General features: G+C 40.1%; 1 protein-coding gene across 1 annotated transcript; it reads left to right on the top strand.

Moving 5' to 3' along the window:
* Positions 1-2,349: 2,349 nt before the first annotated feature.
* cox6b2 (cytochrome c oxidase subunit 6B2) lies at positions 2,350-8,778 on the top strand. The gene is made up of 4 exons (XM_058053946.2): positions 2,350-2,514; positions 2,850-2,979; positions 5,224-5,324; positions 8,529-8,778. Exons 2-4 carry the CDS (start codon positions 2,874-2,876, stop codon positions 8,580-8,582), a joined length of 261 nt encoding a protein of 86 aa, XP_057909929.1. The 5' UTR covers positions 2,350-2,514; positions 2,850-2,873; the 3' UTR covers positions 8,583-8,778.
* The last annotated feature ends 7,522 nt before the right edge of the window (positions 8,779-16,300 follow it).

The raw sequence follows: 16,300 nt of genomic DNA, 5'->3' as shown, positions 1-16,300 counted from the left end.
AAAATCCAGAAAATTTTGCAGCACTCCAAGTAGCTTGGATCCTACCCTGCTTTATCAAGTCACATGCTTTCTTAGCAATTTCAGCATTACACTTTTTCAGATGCAATTAACGTAGATGTTTGTACCGTTCAGCTTCTTTCCCTGTTTCAGTACAGCGGTCTTGAATTTCCTGTTTGTGAACTTGACGATGACGACGGGTGTGGTGCTGTTCCTGCCATACAGTGGGATACAAGTGTTGATGGATTGGATGTCAACATATACCTCTTTAGATGTTAGGAAATCAACCACTTCTTGGTCCGTAGAAGCGACATCCATTTTGTTTGCTTCATTCCTGTTCCCAACTGCTCTGACATAAGACTCGGGTTGGATTCTCAGCCCCTATTATCTCAGCCCACTATTATGTCATTCATCCTTGTGTTCTGATCCATGCTGTTAATGGTGATTTTCAGCTCGTCAATAATTTTGTCTTTCTCCTCATTATCTTTTTTGATGGTGGCCCTCAGTGTGGCATTACTCTCCTGTAATTCTTTGTTCTCCACTTTCAAATCTTGGATCTCCTGCATTGGGGCGCCCATGTTTAGAACCACCTTCTGATCCATCTTTTCTATATTCTGCCCCATAATTTCCAACTTCAACATTTCCAACTTCCGTACTTTGCTGTCAATGTGATCCAGCCTCCAGTTTGTGTAATCCAGCTATGTTAGCAACCTCATTATGCCCTCTTGTGTCCTAATCTCCTCCAGTTGCAGCAGCGGATCATTAAAATCTGTCTCCGTGCTTATAATCATGTCCGGAGTGCTAGCAGGTATGCTAGTATGTCTGCGGAGTGGACCCTTTCCCTTTGACATTGGCATTGTTGTGGTTGTATAGGCAATGCCATATGTTGTTATAGCGGGTGTTGTCTCTCACCAAGTCGTTGTTACAGCCCGGAAAGTCTCCATGAAGATTCCGAGATGTTATGGACTTCTGGCTCATTATCTAATTTTCACGTCATTATCTAGACATAGACTCCCTTTATTGTCATTGCACAAAAACACAGTAGTGAAATTGCCAACGAAATGTCGTTGCCTGGCTCCCATATAATAACAGACACAAAAGAAGATAAGTAATAATAAATAATAATAATAATAATGTGGAGAATAAATAGATAGAATAGACACCAAATATGAACAACATAATGTAAAGTGCAGCGTGAACAGTAAATTGCCCAAATAATTTAAGTAATTTAAATAAATTATAATAATGTAAGTAAAGGTAGAGGGGCTTATTTGGCATTCAGCAGTCTGATGGCCAGGGGGAAGTAGCTGTCTCTGAACCTGGTCGTCCTACAGCGGATGCTGCAGAGCCTTCTCCCCGATGCCAGGCGAGAGAACAGTCCATGCTGGGGGTGTGTGGGGTCAGAGCAGATCCGATGGGCTCTAGATACACACCGGCTGTTTGCTATGTCCTTAATGGGGGGGAGCTGGGTCCCGATGATCTTCTCCGCTGTCCTCAACACTCTCTGCAGTAACGTCCAGTTCGAGGCCTTGCAGCTCCCAGACCAGACGGAGATGCAGTTGGTCAGCAGGCTCTCGATGGTCCCTCTGTAGAAGGTGGTAAGGAGAGGAGGGGAGAGGGAGGTTCTTCTCATCCGCCGCAGGAAGTGCAGTCGCTGCTGTGCCTTCTTCACCAGAGCGGAGGTGTGGAGTGACCAGCCGAGGTTGTCCGTGATATGCACCCCCAAGTACTTGGTTGTGTTCACAGCTTCTACGGCTGAAACTTTGGCATCATTTAACAAGAGAATACAACATTCTAACTACATTCATTCTTCAGAAAAGTGGAAAAAGCATAATAGGTCCCCATTAAATTAAGTCTATTCAGATTAATTGGGTTGAATGGGAAGAATACCAACATTAGAGTGGAATAAAAGATATGTAGGATGAAAACTTATCTATTCATCAGTTGTCATGTCAAACTTTTTTCTAATGCCACAATGCAAAATGCACGTTTCACCCGCAATTAATATAACATGAACGAACCAATGAATTATCTTCAATAATTCAAGTCAATTAAATTAATCTGGATTATGTTTTTGAAATGTGCAGAAGTAGGGGGTGCATGGCTTTTTGAAATGTCTGAAGGGGTACGTGACTGTAAAAAAATGGGGAACCACTGGTCTCGGGTGTGCCTGCCAGTACTAGCCCACGCAGATAAGGACAAGCGTGAGGACGTCACACATATAACAATTGTAGTTATTTCAGCTGGAAATAGTCTAGTTTTACGGGAAAGAGGATGAGGGCAAGTTAAACACAGGGGGTTCAATGTGTGACCTTTGAAGGCAGAGTCCCCTTTTAGGTTCTGAAACATATTCGATAAAATAATTTGATTAGAATTAGAACAGAATAGCACTCTGCTACAAACCGGCAACAATATACTTTATTTCCGGCTTTCCACACTATTTCCTCCCAGCATGCTTTGCGCGTAGAACCGGAAGGACATCTTTCCCGGAGAGGACACAGCTGCCAACACCTCAAGGTTAGCTCATTTCTACTCACTAATATGCATTTGCAGCTACAATTCGGTCGTTTGGTGACGTTATTCAGTTCCACTAAAGCTAGCAGAAGTGAGTGCCAAACGGTCACCCGCCATGTCTTTCCATAAGTTTACAAACGAGCTCAGCGTTAGCATGATCTCGCTCGTGAGCTAGCCATGCTAACTATTTAACTGTACTTGATGTATTTAGACTTTAATACATATTGTCTTCTACCAAACCCACAATTGTGTTAATTTATTGTTCATGTTACGGTTAGACGTTTCTGAAAATAAACGTTAGTTGAGTTTTGTAGTAAATTCTGTAACTGTTTTTGAAGCATCGTTGATAAGCATCGCTAAACATGTCTGAGACCATTGAGGACAAGATCAAGAACTACAGGACGGCGCCCTTCGACGCCCGATTCCCCAACACCAACCAGACTCGCAACTGTTTCCAGAACTACCTGGGTGAGGATCCGTGCATTATGCAACACTTCATGTACTGCTCGTTGTCTTACTCGCACAAACATAAATATGTACACTAAGACATTCTTTCTCTTGTGTGAAGACTGACCTTCACGTGAGATTTGACGTATGAAATTACTGATTATGCTTAAGACGTGAACGCACCATACATCTGTAGCAATTTTGTGCCAAATCTGTGTTTTGATGTCACCTTCAAATAGCTGTTAGCAGTGGTGTAGTCCACATTAATCTGGCTCTTTTACACTACTTGTCCCACTTCTTTGTCACACCTTTAGATCATCAAACAAATTTAAATATTGGTCAATGACAACACAAAATGCAGTTTTGAAATGAAGCTTTTTATTATGAAGGGAGAAAAAAAATCAAATTCTACATGGTCCAAGTGTGAAAAAGGGATCCCCCCCCCCCCCAAAAAAAAGCTAATAACTGGTGGGGCCACCCTTTGCAACAACTGCAATCAAGCGTTTGTGATAACTTGCATAGAGTCTCTTACAGTACTGTGGAGGAATTGTTTGTCGAACTCATTCAGCCACATTGGAGGCTTTTCCAGCATCTCAATAGGATTTAGTTCAGGGCTTTGACTCGGCCACTCCAAAGTCCTCATTCATTTTTTTCTTAAGCCATTCACAGATGGACTTGCTGGTGTGTTTTTGATCATTGTTCTGTTGCACAACCCACGTTGCTTTCAGCTTCAGAATTCATGCTTCCATTTATCCAAGCAAGTTGTCCAGGTCCTGAAGCAGAAAAACACCATCACATTACACCACCATATTTTACTGTTTGTATGATGTTCTTTTTCTGGAATACGGCCTTTTACAGCAGATGTAATGGGACACATGCCTTCCAGAAAGTTTTGTATCGTCAGAGTATTTTCCCAAAGGTTTAGGGGAGGGCCGAGACATTACAGGTTTCTTTCCAATCAGTTTCTCCAGCAGGTGAGTTAATTGACAGCTCCTTCCCTCAAACCAAAGGAGGGTTAATCATTAAAATCACCTGCTTTAGTGACCGTCTGGAAAGAAAACCTGTAGTGCCTCGGCCCTCCGTGGCATTAGTTTGACACCCCTGTTCTAGGTAACTTCAAGATGTTTTCTGAAAACTGGATACAAGCCGTAATGTTCTTTTTGCACAGCACTGGTTCTGGTCTTGGAACTCTGCCATGCAGGCATTTTTTGTGCAGTGTTTTTTTATGAGTAGGCAACGATTTCTCGAATAATTTGAATACCTTGATCACAAAGAATAGTCCGATTTTTTTCCTGCCTCGAGGAATCACTTGGATCACCAATACAGACAATGAAGAACGAAGCAGAGGTTTGAAGGTGCATGCGGATCAAAGATATGGAAAACTGGTTAATCTGGCTGAATGTCTGCCTTTGCTATCTCAAAAGGAAGACACACAAAACTCCATAGATGTGCACCTCCAAAAAACGCTGCTCATGAGGACTGTTGTAACTCAACCATCATCGGTCGCCTACACCAACAAGCCACAAGGACTTGTAGATTGCTCATAGAGCAGACGCCACTATCCAGATCCCGAAGAAGATCCACAAAAGTAGGGATGGCCGAAGTGCACCTCAGAGTCCATCGGCAGACCATGGATCATTTGGCATTGCATCACCGCAGAAACAAATAATTAATAAGAAAGAAAAGAAATAAATAATTTAATAAAATTTAAAAAACAGCAAAATGGTAAAAATAGAGCAAAAGGCACTATGAGAAAAGCCTGAAATGTTGATGCCAACAACCAATAACACAAAGCTTTGTATTTAAAGACCAAGCTTTACTACATACAGTATGACTTTAATTCACTTTCAAAACGTTTGTATTAATATATGTAGATAAATATATTTACTTACTTTAGAGTAACGTGTTCCGCTCCAGATGTGTTTTCATCACTTTGAACACTGCAAAAACCCAGTACAGTATCTTGGAAAGAGTGTCTTATTTCTAGTATTTTGAGGCTTTATAAATGCACATAATACTGTGTCATTTAGTCTTAGTAAATAACTATAATAGTTATGTTTGTTTGATCTGAAACATTTAAGTGTGACAAACATGCAAAAGAAAAATCAGGAAGGGAAGAAACACTTTTTGATACCACTGTATGTATTGTATACCCCAAAAGCCTACCGTATGATCCTAGTGATCTTAGTGTGGCATCTTCCATTTGTCTTATCAGTGGTTAAAACTGACCTCTGCTTATGGCTACTTGATATGACTTTATTGCAGACTTCCACAGGTGCAACAAGGCCCTGTCTGCCAAAGACCAGGATGTGGCCCCCTGTGAGTGGTACCAGAGAGTCTACAAGAGCATTTGCCCCATTGGATGGGTGAGTTGGAAGCATGAGCTCTGAAGGTTCTTTTGTTTGGTCAATTTCAAAAAGTTGTCATATTACAAGATGAAACATGAACATAATATACCACTGTTACTGAGAGTGCCCTTTCACAATCACCATAGTTCTAAACAAGGGGCTGTACAATTGTCATTCGCTATATTGTCTTTTTCACCTTTTTCCATTCATTCATTCGTTTTCTTCCGCTTATCCTCACGAGGGTCGCGGGGGGTGCTTCATCCTGTCCCAGCTGTTTTCCTGCGAGAGGCGGGATACACCCTGTACTGGTCGCCAGCCAATCACAGTGCACATATAGACAAACAACCATTCACACTCACATTCATAACTATGGACAATTTGGAGTCACCACTGAAGCTAACATGCATGTTTTTGGAATGTGGGAGGAATTGAATCCGGGTCTCCGAGCTGTGAGGTCTGTGCGCTAACCACACGACCGCCGTGGAGCCCACCTTTATTATTAGTCAAAAAATACTGATAAACTAGTTCTATGTAGTATTGTGGTGCCTAGACACCACTAATGGTATGAAATATGACATGAGCCGATATGTCATGGCTGAAATTGAGTCGGGGGGCTTGTCGTCCTCATTCCATTTGGAATTGGAAGGTTTGGCTTTTTGGGGCTTCTTTGTCCTTCCGCCCGACTCCCAACTTTGGTTGAAACACTTTAGAATAAGTTAATTGGAGAGGCTGACTAGTCATCCCAGTAGCCTGCTATGCTAGCGGTAGCCATGTGTTATCTCCCGACAGTGATTCCATAGCCTGCACAATGTATGTGTACACAAAGAGTAATAGGAGTGTAAAGATGACCATTGGGGTGTTATTTCATGTAATCATTTAAAAAAAAGCATATTTAGGTTATAAAAAGGTTTTCTATGCTTCAACTATGAATTAACAGCCATAAATGAGGCACGACTAGGTCAAAATATGTCAATGCAATGCTGAATAGGAAAAACATCAAAGACACAAATACCACAAGAATATTTATTATATTATAAATAGGTATTTATAGATTGAGTTGTATGACAACAAAACCATATCAAAAAATATGCTACAATGGTATGAAAAAGTTTGGGCATCACTGTTTGGTTCAGCAATTTCTGTTAAATATATCTTATAGCAGGCAAATCACACTGAAGTTTATAGGATTTACATAAAGTGTGTAATAATTATTTAAACTAAAGTAGGTAGGTGCATACATTTGGGAACCCTTGTTTTATTGATTTTAATACCTTTAACACTAATTATTGGAACAGAAACTTGGTTTGGTAAGCTAATTGACCCTTGACCTGCATACACAAGTGAATCCAACTATGAGAAAGGGTATTTAAGGTGGCCAAATGCAAGTAGCATCCTCTCTAAAGAATAGCACCGTGGTAGCCTTAAAACAACTGTCAAATGACCTGAAAGCAAAGATTGGTCAACATCATGGTCTAGGGCAGGGGTGGGCAAACTAAGGCCCAGGGGCCACATCCGGCGATGTTTGAAGTGTTTGACTACGACCCGCCCATTCTTTCTGGAGTATTTAATTTAAACTTACCATACAACCTGGCACCATGGCTTGAGCCAACCTTTTGATGGTTTAAGTAGCTGTTTTATCAATTTTGTTATTTAATGTGGTCTGCTGTTTACAAAGTACTCCTGGGGAAAAAAGGGACACAAGCACATATAGCAGATTGTATGACACTTTTACAGGTACAATAATTCCAGGTGGACTGTTACGTGTAAAATATATAGTCTGGGCCCCCATAAACTAACAATAAAATTGTTAAGACAATGCGCCCTGCAAGTCAAAACGTTTGCCCACCCCTGGTCTAGGAAATGGATACAAAAAGTTTGCTCAGAGATTTCAGCTGTCAGGTTCCACTCTGAGGAACACAGTGAGGAAATGGAAGACCACAGGTACAGTCCTAGTTAAGGCCCGGAGTGGCAAGCCAAGGAAAATCTCAGATAAGCAAATGTGAAGGATGGTGGACAGTCAAACTCAACCCACAGACCACCTCCAAAGACATGATCAACAAGACCAACATGATCTTGGTAGAGATGCTGTCACTTTGCATCATTCAAGTATTCAGTGCAATTTGCACAGGGGGATGCTGTACTAGAAAGTCGTGCGGAAGAATCCTTTTCTGTCCTCATGCCACAAACAAAGTCGCTTGAGGTATGCTAAAGCACATTCAGACAAGCCAGCTTAATTTTGGAATAAGGTGCTGTGGACTGATGAAACTAAAATGGAGTTTTTTGGACATAACAAATGAACAGCAATCAGAAAGTTAGAGCCAGATTGATGAAGAACACTCTTTGTCACTCAAAGTCTATGCCTCAGAGACTGCAAGCTGTTATAAAAGCCAGAGGTGGTTCAACAAAGTACTAGTGGTGTGTTGGAGAGTTTGTTTGTTTGTTTTTCATGATTCCATATTTTTTTCCTCAGAATTGAGTGATCCCATATTTTTTCCTACTGTTTAAACTAAAAAATAATGTTTTTGACTACCACTACTTTTTCTTGATTTCTTTTAGTGTTTCTTAAAGCCAGAAAGTTGCTGTTTTAAATTACTTTAGTTTTGTGGCATTTCTGTAATCTGCTTTGCTACAAAATTTTGCAACTGAGTGAACATCCTCCAAGACTGGTGATTCCATAATTTTTGCCAGGGGTTGTAAACTTAATTGAAATGGCTGATCCCAACAACCAGTGATTTATAAAGGAAAATCTTGAATATTATCTGGGGTGCACAAACTTTTTCATACCGCTGTACATGCTGTGATCATGCATTAACACATACACTGATAACATTTAATAGTCGCAGCATCTTGCCCTATTTTGATGATTTGAAACACTACTCAAAGTTAATTCCTAGGCGCATTGATGCTAGTTCCGTCTACAACATGTATGATGCTGAGACTATCGTTTAGCGAGGTGCCATGTTAGTCCGCCAGATAAATATAGTTTATCATGTTAGCTGCTACAATAATATGGCTGTAGCTTGGTTAATATACAAGTGGCTTATGTAAAAGTTCCCCTTTTTAAATACGTATTTTTTATCAGCGCAACAATAGGCTGTATTCAACCACAAAATGATACAGTGAGGGCACAATGTATTTATGTATTTATGTACAATGTACTTTTTTATTTTTTGGCTCACTGACACTTGTAAACTACAGTGTGTTTTGTTTTGTCTCCTGCAGGTTGGCAAATGGGACGAGCAGATGGAGAATGGAAGTTTCCCTGGAAAGATCTAAAATGTGATGAAATATGTACTTGTAGTTATCAGTCAGGACTTTGCAGGATGTACCAGTTTCCAATGTCGTCATTATTACCCCCAGTCATGTTACCTATATTAACGCACAACTTTTCAACCTGCATACTTTAACATGATGCAAAGTGAACTCTGATGTGGCATTGTTTCTTCAATAAATACAATGCACATTCATCATACTCTATTGTTTATGTATTGGAGGCCCTTTAAACTACTACTTGATGCACGTAATGGAACGCACCTAATCTGCCTGAGACACAGCACATAAAGCCTTGTGAGAAAACCCTCCAAAAAAAGCACCAAATAGGCTGCATTTCCATGTCAGCTGCCTATTAAACAAGCTACAGCGACATTATTATTGTAGTGAAAATTGCCACACCAGTAAGGCTAGCCGCGAGCCGGCTAGCAGCTAGCTCGAGCACACACTGGCTCCCAATGCCTCAGGCCACCAGCCAAAGGTTACACTACATACTGGAGCTGGCCTTTTCTTTTTTCTTTTCTTTTTTCTTTTTGAGTGAAATTTAGACTGGTATTGGTGAATATCACCATCAGATACTGATACTTTGTTCATAATCAACTATTACAGTAAAGTTTTGTTATATCGATATTGTCAGGAGTCGGAAAAAATATCGATATAACTGGACTGTCGATATATCCGATCCTGCGCCGAACTGCATTAAAAGTGGGCAATAATGCACTCGACATTGTTCTATAGTATAGAACAATGTCGAGCAGCTTAAATCAATCTTTGCTTAAGGATTTCAATACCAAAAAAGAACACGGCCAACGGCTGCTTCCAGTCAACTTTATTTTTCACACTTCCACCACCAGAGCACAGCACACACACCGATTCCCGCACTTCCTGGTTCACAGGTCATGCTCAACCCGCCCCACATAGCTGGCCAAACACATGCCTGCAACAGAAGAACCAACTGCGTTTGTGGTTTCTCCACGAACGCCAGCATGTACATATGAAAAACAGTGATTATTGCAAGCGATAAAAAGATATCTGAATACAACACAATTAAATACATGTATTTGTACGCTTGTGTCTTCGTTGGAATAGGTGTGTATGTTATGTCAGTTGGTTCTTCTGTTGCAGGCATGTGTTTGGCCAGCTATGTGGGGCGGGTTGAGCATGACCTGTGAACCAGGAAGTGCGGGAATTGGTGTGTGTGCTGTGCTCTGGTGGTGGAAGTGTGAAAAATAAAGTTGACTGGAAGCAGCCGTTCGCCGTGTTCTTTTTTGGTATTGAAATCCTTAAGCAAAGATTGATTTAAGCTGCTTTTGTATCGATATAAGCAGACCAAATTGGCTGGCGGGAGATGAAAAGGGCATCGTAGTAACCGGATTATCATAATAACCGGGTATCGTACTAACGGAACTAATTATATCATAAAAGACTAGAAATTTGCCGGGAAATAAAAATAGTATCGTAATAAGCAGTAATTCGTTATAACCGATATCGATATGAGACTTCACTGTATAATGTGTCTGGTCAAATTGAAAACATGTATTCATATAAGAGAAGGAAGACATGACATTCAATTCAGATAAATTCTGAATTGAAATGAAGAAATAAGGTAATTTATTTGAAACCCTGAAGTATATGGAGATAGTGGCGTGGCAGCCAAGCTACTGTTACATAAGTTTATTGCCTTCTACGTATACATGTCTTCTGTTACAAATCAGAAGAAACAGCACAAAATCACAAAACTTGAAAAAAACGTATTTTGAAGAAAAAAAGAGGAGAGTAAAAATAAATGTGTTAAAATAGGTGATGGAGCTCTTTATGAAGGAATACTTTATTGACCATTCACACATGGTTCAGTTTACAGAAGCTCATCCTTTCAACAAACATGACCTTAAAAGACTGAATCAAAAGTATCCATTAAGTCCATATTGGCATTATACCATGAAGAGCGATAATGGGAAGTATCGATATTTCAGTATTGTTCCACACAACAGGTACATGTTATCCTCAACGTACCAGTTCCTGCATGCTCACAGCAAGGGTAGAACAACAGGTCATGTAGTTTACCACGCTAGCCACACGGTGTCACTATTGACCAGACGACTTTCCGGCTCGCCCTTTGTAGAAAGGCTCGTCCCATCAGGTTCTTCACCGTCCCGATTCTATTCTATTCTATTCTATTCTATTCTATTCTATTCTATTCTATTCTATTCTATTTACAGTCTAGTCCACACTTGCGTTCATGTCACTTTGGTAGTTAGTTGGCCAAGAGCCTTGGCACTTACTTATGTGCCGCGTTTCCAACAGTGGCACATCTCCAGCTGTAGTTTTCCTCTATTACCACATCCTCCGAACTATGCACTGATGCGTCCTGACAAGCCTGAGTTGGTGTTTATTTAGCACACACACCCTTACTTCTATAGCTTATGCTGTCCCCTGGTGGTCCAGGGGGGAACTGCAGCCACTTGTGCAAAAGCTCTTTCCACGGTTCATTGATTGCTTCAGGATGTTGTAATGCAACATTCTGGATGACAAGGTTTGACGCATACAGTATGATGCGGAAATAGAGATGTGTGTGAGCTACGGGTAGACATATCCTCCCCTACTTCCTCCCTGAACTCTGCTGTTTGTAGATTGCACTCTAATGTGTTGCTGTGTCTGCTGGAGGAAAGGTTGCCGTGGCGATGGGGACGTGGGACCAAAGATTAAATCTAGTGGGTGTGCATTGCTTCTCTGCAAGTTCTTTTTTCCTTTCCCCACTACGGTACAGTTGCGTGAAACGGCACGCATTGCACGTCAAAAAGTGTCACTGCAAGAAGCGAGTGTGTAACAGCCTGTGATGTGACGCTTACAAAAGATCTGACATTGAGTCACGCCATCAATAGTTAACCGTTTTTTCTATTCCAATTATTGCTTGAAAATATAATACTAGTGGACAATTAACCTAGCATGTTTTTGGAATGTGGGAGGAAACCGGAGTAACCGGAGAAAACCCTGGCATGCATGCATAGAACATGCAAACTCCACAGGGAGATGGCTGAGGGTGGGTTAATATGACCAACACAATAGAAATACAAAAATGTCAATACGATGAGAAAAATAAGGTTTGTTTGTTTCAATGTTATGTACGTATTTTAAGAAGTTATATCAATAATATTCTGAGACTAAATTGCAACTACAGAGTGTTATGAGAAGAGGCAAAAGCATTTTGTTTGGGGGGGGGGGGAAGTTAGAAGATTACCCAAATAATGTTGCCATGATACATGAATAAAATGGCATGAGTGAGGTTTGCTTGCCATTCCAGGCAGCGATTTAAGATTAGAAATAAAGAATTAGTGATTGTGGGGGTAAGGGGTGGCGCTCCCTGATTCTGATTGTTTGCCGCCCACTGAGCCGGTCTCATGCTTTCTGCATGACCGGGCTTTGTATCCCAAGCATGTGCACATTTGTGCCCTTTGTGCTCGCGCCCCCGGCGGCCAGCCGACTGGGCCCACGGAGCCTCATTTCACTCTTCATCCGACGCTATGGCTGGCCTCGGCTAGCCTTGGCTGGCCTCGGCGCCTTCTTCATCCTGCAGGTGAGTGGAGATGCGTCAGACACTCATCGTGACTCTTCGAGGGAAACCACAAGCTTGCTAATGCGTCGTATGAGTCATGACGCATGGCAAATGTACCACACATTCCACTGCGCAACCCTTTTAACTGCTCCCTGCGTCGATCCATGACCAACTTGTCAAGTCCCAAGGCCTCCCTTAGAAAGGCTGCTGTACTTTTTTTTTCAAGACCCATGGTGGAGCTCAGCCAAAGTTTTTCATACACCACAAAGTCACACCAAGTCAAAGCAAAATATCAAGAAACCATAATATTACAACAAGAAAATCTACAAAAATATTGAAGAAAGTTGACATTTTTGAAAAATACTTATAAAATTAGAAATAATTTTACAAAAATAAAGTCAAAATATATAGAGAAATCTGAATCTAAAAAATCTGACTCTGTGAGACTCTGAATAAATCCTGACTGTGTTCTGTTTTTAAATTATGTTTTGTGGCTCCAGTCTATTTTCCTTTAGTGAGAATGGGGGTAAAATGGCTCTTTCGATAAAAAAAAAAGGTTGCGACCCCTGACTTAACCAACCGCAGCTGGGCTGACACATTCAGTGTTCTTCTGTGACAGCCGGATATGGGCATTATATGGGCATTCCTGAATACAAACTGTAGACCTGCCTTCCCCTGCTCTGCTGCACCGTGAAGAGTTCACAGCATAGACTGGGACCAATCACAGCGGAGTAGGCGTGCCCGGAGATGGGCAGTGGGTGGAATAAATAAAAACAGAGTTTTGGAAAGCCATGGAAATCCTGCTGGAATAGGTGCAGATTGTGGAAGATCTTAAATGCTTTGTGTGGGATTATGGTACATGTGTCGACAGAGGGCCGAAGCACTGCAGGTTTTCTTTCCAACCAATTTCTCCAGCAGGTAATTTAATTGACAAGCCCCTTCACCTCAAACCAAAGGAGGGTCAATCATTAAAATTACCTGCTTTAGTGACCGCCGAGAAAGAAGACCTATCGTGTCTCTGCCCTCCATGGCATGAGTTTGACACCCCCATAACCGCAGCTACACCACCATAACCGTTATGGTGTGTAGCTGCTCTAGGAGTCCACAACTCAATACAAAGGGCCCAAAATGAGCATCATAGGTGCCCTTTAAGACTCCAAGATCCCTAGTTTTCAAGTTGTGGACTCCTATAGAGCACACACGATAACCAGCACAGAAAGCTTTCTAAATCGTCCAGAATCTGCACCTATTCGGCTGTATGGCTTTGGAATCTGTGGTTCCCGAGAAAACGGTCTGTTTTAATGTATTCCACACAAAGCCCGCTTGCAGGAATGCCCATTCCACACTCGCCAGTACATAAAAGGACTTCCGGTTTGTGCCACTAGCTGTGAACGGTGTACGCATTCATAATAAACAGTGATGCATCTTTTTAAGATGTTGTTCTTTTAACATACAGCCATATATGTTGGATTCCAAATCCGATCCAGAAGCAGAGACTGGACAGTCCAAAGTCCCTAAAAAAAGAGTTTACTTCAAGACATCTCTCAATTGGTAAGTAGCTTTAGCATTTTAACATTTTAGAGTCTCTACAGCATCGGTAACGTCTAATGTGGCAACTAATTGTGATGGGAAATGGCTATTAGCAAGCCTGCTCCCTGTATGCACACTCTATAATGCTACACAGACAAGTGCTTTTGTTCCATTTTTTACACAAAATAAACACAGTTAGGACACTGATAAATTGTTATTTACTGCTTGCTCTTATAATACATTTTATTTCAAAGTGCCTTTCGGACACCCAAGGTCGCTGTACAGAAGATATAAAAACACCAATATAAAATACAAGATAAAAGAGAACATACAATAAATAAGAACGTACAATAAATGGGGGGGGGCATGTGAAGCAGTTAAAGAGAATAAGCAAGTTTGAACAGATGAGTTTTGATTTGAAGATGGAAAGGGTTGTTGAATTACGGAAGTCTGGTGGCAATGAGTTCCAGAGTTGGAGCTTCCAGCTGCTCTGCTCCCCATAGTGCTAAGGCGTGCAAGGGTAGAGCAAGATGGAGGGAGGAGAAAGATCTGAGGGAACAGTCCATTTTGTTACTCTTTCACACAGTAACATTGGAAAGGCTTATAACTAGCCTAGAATGTGAGAATATGAGCATTTATGAGCAAAACCTTCATATTCTAATGAGAAAAAGTTGTAATTTAAATAGAACAAATTTGTGTGAAGGCACTATGGCTGTCAATCGATTAAAATATTTGATCTTGATTAATCACATTTTTTGTCTATAGTTAACTCACAATTAAGTGCATTTAATCGCAGATGGAAATATGTTTTTATCTAAAATAAGTGATTTGGTAAATGATTCGATGTGCAACTACAACAATAATTATATAAAATTTTATGTAAAAGGATATCAATTTGGTAACTTTTGGCCATTATTTAAAAAAAATACAGTCTGCGAGCATATTTTTGTATTATTATTTTTCTTTATTTTTAGCATATTAGCTCTTTAACACGTTCACAAACTCGTTCAGCAAATACAAAATGTGAGCGAGTGATATGTCTAACACTAACATGTTTTTGTTTAATTGTGTCAGCTCAAAATAAGATTTGTTTATTTATGATACTGGTTTTAAATTCTAAATGTTTGTGAGTAAAAAGCCTATTTAGGAAAGTTCAGAAAGGATTATTATTAAATAATTGCCTCAATGCACCTTTCCTTCATGAAATGTACAAATGAAAATACCTAAAACAATAGGGTATTAGTCATAAAACATTTCATCCAAATTGAAAACCTAATGTCATTTAATTTCTCTTTTAACATTTAAAAACATTGAAATACATGGAAATTAATCATTATACTACAGTAAATATTATTTTATTACAATACTCTCACTATTTCCACAGTTTTAAATGTTTAATACGATTTGTCCGACTTTTTCGACGGTCTTCAACGCACCGATGCACCCTTCTCTGATGCAAAGAGGGATGTATGGATGTATTTGGATGTATTTTCCCCCTTTTTCTTTCACCTCATACTTGTTCCCGAATGCTGATACTATGTGGGAATGCATAAAGATTTGATTACTTTGTGTACTAATGTGCATCATTATGGTAGTTCGATGCTAAATCGCTAATACGACAATGGACTTCAGCCGCGTTCATCACATTGACAGCCCGTCAATAGCAGCTGGAACTCCAATTTAGCTGACAGTTCAATGCAAAAATCAGCAGAGAGATGTAAAAATGTGAAAACCAATGGTTAGTTGGGCCACTCTTATGCCAAGGTAGCACTGTATATGACAATAAAAACAATACCTGCACTGCTCCAGTCTCTAGCAGGCCATGTAATCCGTGTTAAGTCAAACACAGCGACAGTAGATCCAAATAACTTTGGTCTCACTACAAGAGCCATCTGCCAGGGCTTTGAAGCTAACTTTACCAATCTAAATACTATGGGGGGGGCCGAGGGTCAAACAGGAGGAGTGCACATTAATCGCGCATCAAAACAATTGCTGCCGTTAAAGGGAACGTCATTAACACGTTAACTTTGACAGCCCTAGAAGGAACACAAAAAAATCCACAAAGAAGAAAAGCCAACTTTTTTGGACAGCTGTTATGTTTATGCTCCGCCAACTGCCAACATAGAGCCAAGCTCCCCACAAGGTGATCAGACAACAACTCTTCCTGGACAAGGAAAGGATGCGCCGAGTAGATTTTTTTTTTCTATAGCCAAAATGTATATTTTGGTATTTAGAGCACAGAAAACCATTATACTACTTTCTAAAAACATGTAACATTATTAGAGCCCTCTAGACAAGAAATAACACCCCTATAGTCACCTTCACATTCCTATTAGCCAATATAGTAGACATAATAACAAAAAATAAGTAGTATATATATATACTATATAAATACAAAAGACCCTTTTTACCACTGAATAAAAAAAATACTAATAGTAAGTCATCATTAATTAAATGATGAGATAAAAAATCATAATTGTGAGATAGAAATTTGATAGAAATGACAAAGTGTTTAAAAATGAAAATGCTTAATTTAGAAAAAAAGAATAACACTTGCTTAGATGTGTTTATTTTTGGATTAAAATGAGGCAGTATTCAAGAGCATGACTTATTAATGAATACATTTTTGAAGAACTGCATG

The sequence above is a fragment of the Doryrhamphus excisus genome, linkage group LG5 (genome assembly GCF_037039965.1).
Source record: "Doryrhamphus excisus strain RoL-2023G ecotype Guam linkage group LG5, RoL_Dexc_Guam_v1.1, whole genome shotgun sequence".
Classification (NCBI taxonomy): Eukaryota; Metazoa; Chordata; class Actinopteri; order Syngnathiformes; family Syngnathidae; genus Doryrhamphus; species Doryrhamphus excisus.
This window is presented reverse-complemented; position numbering and strand designations above follow the sequence as displayed.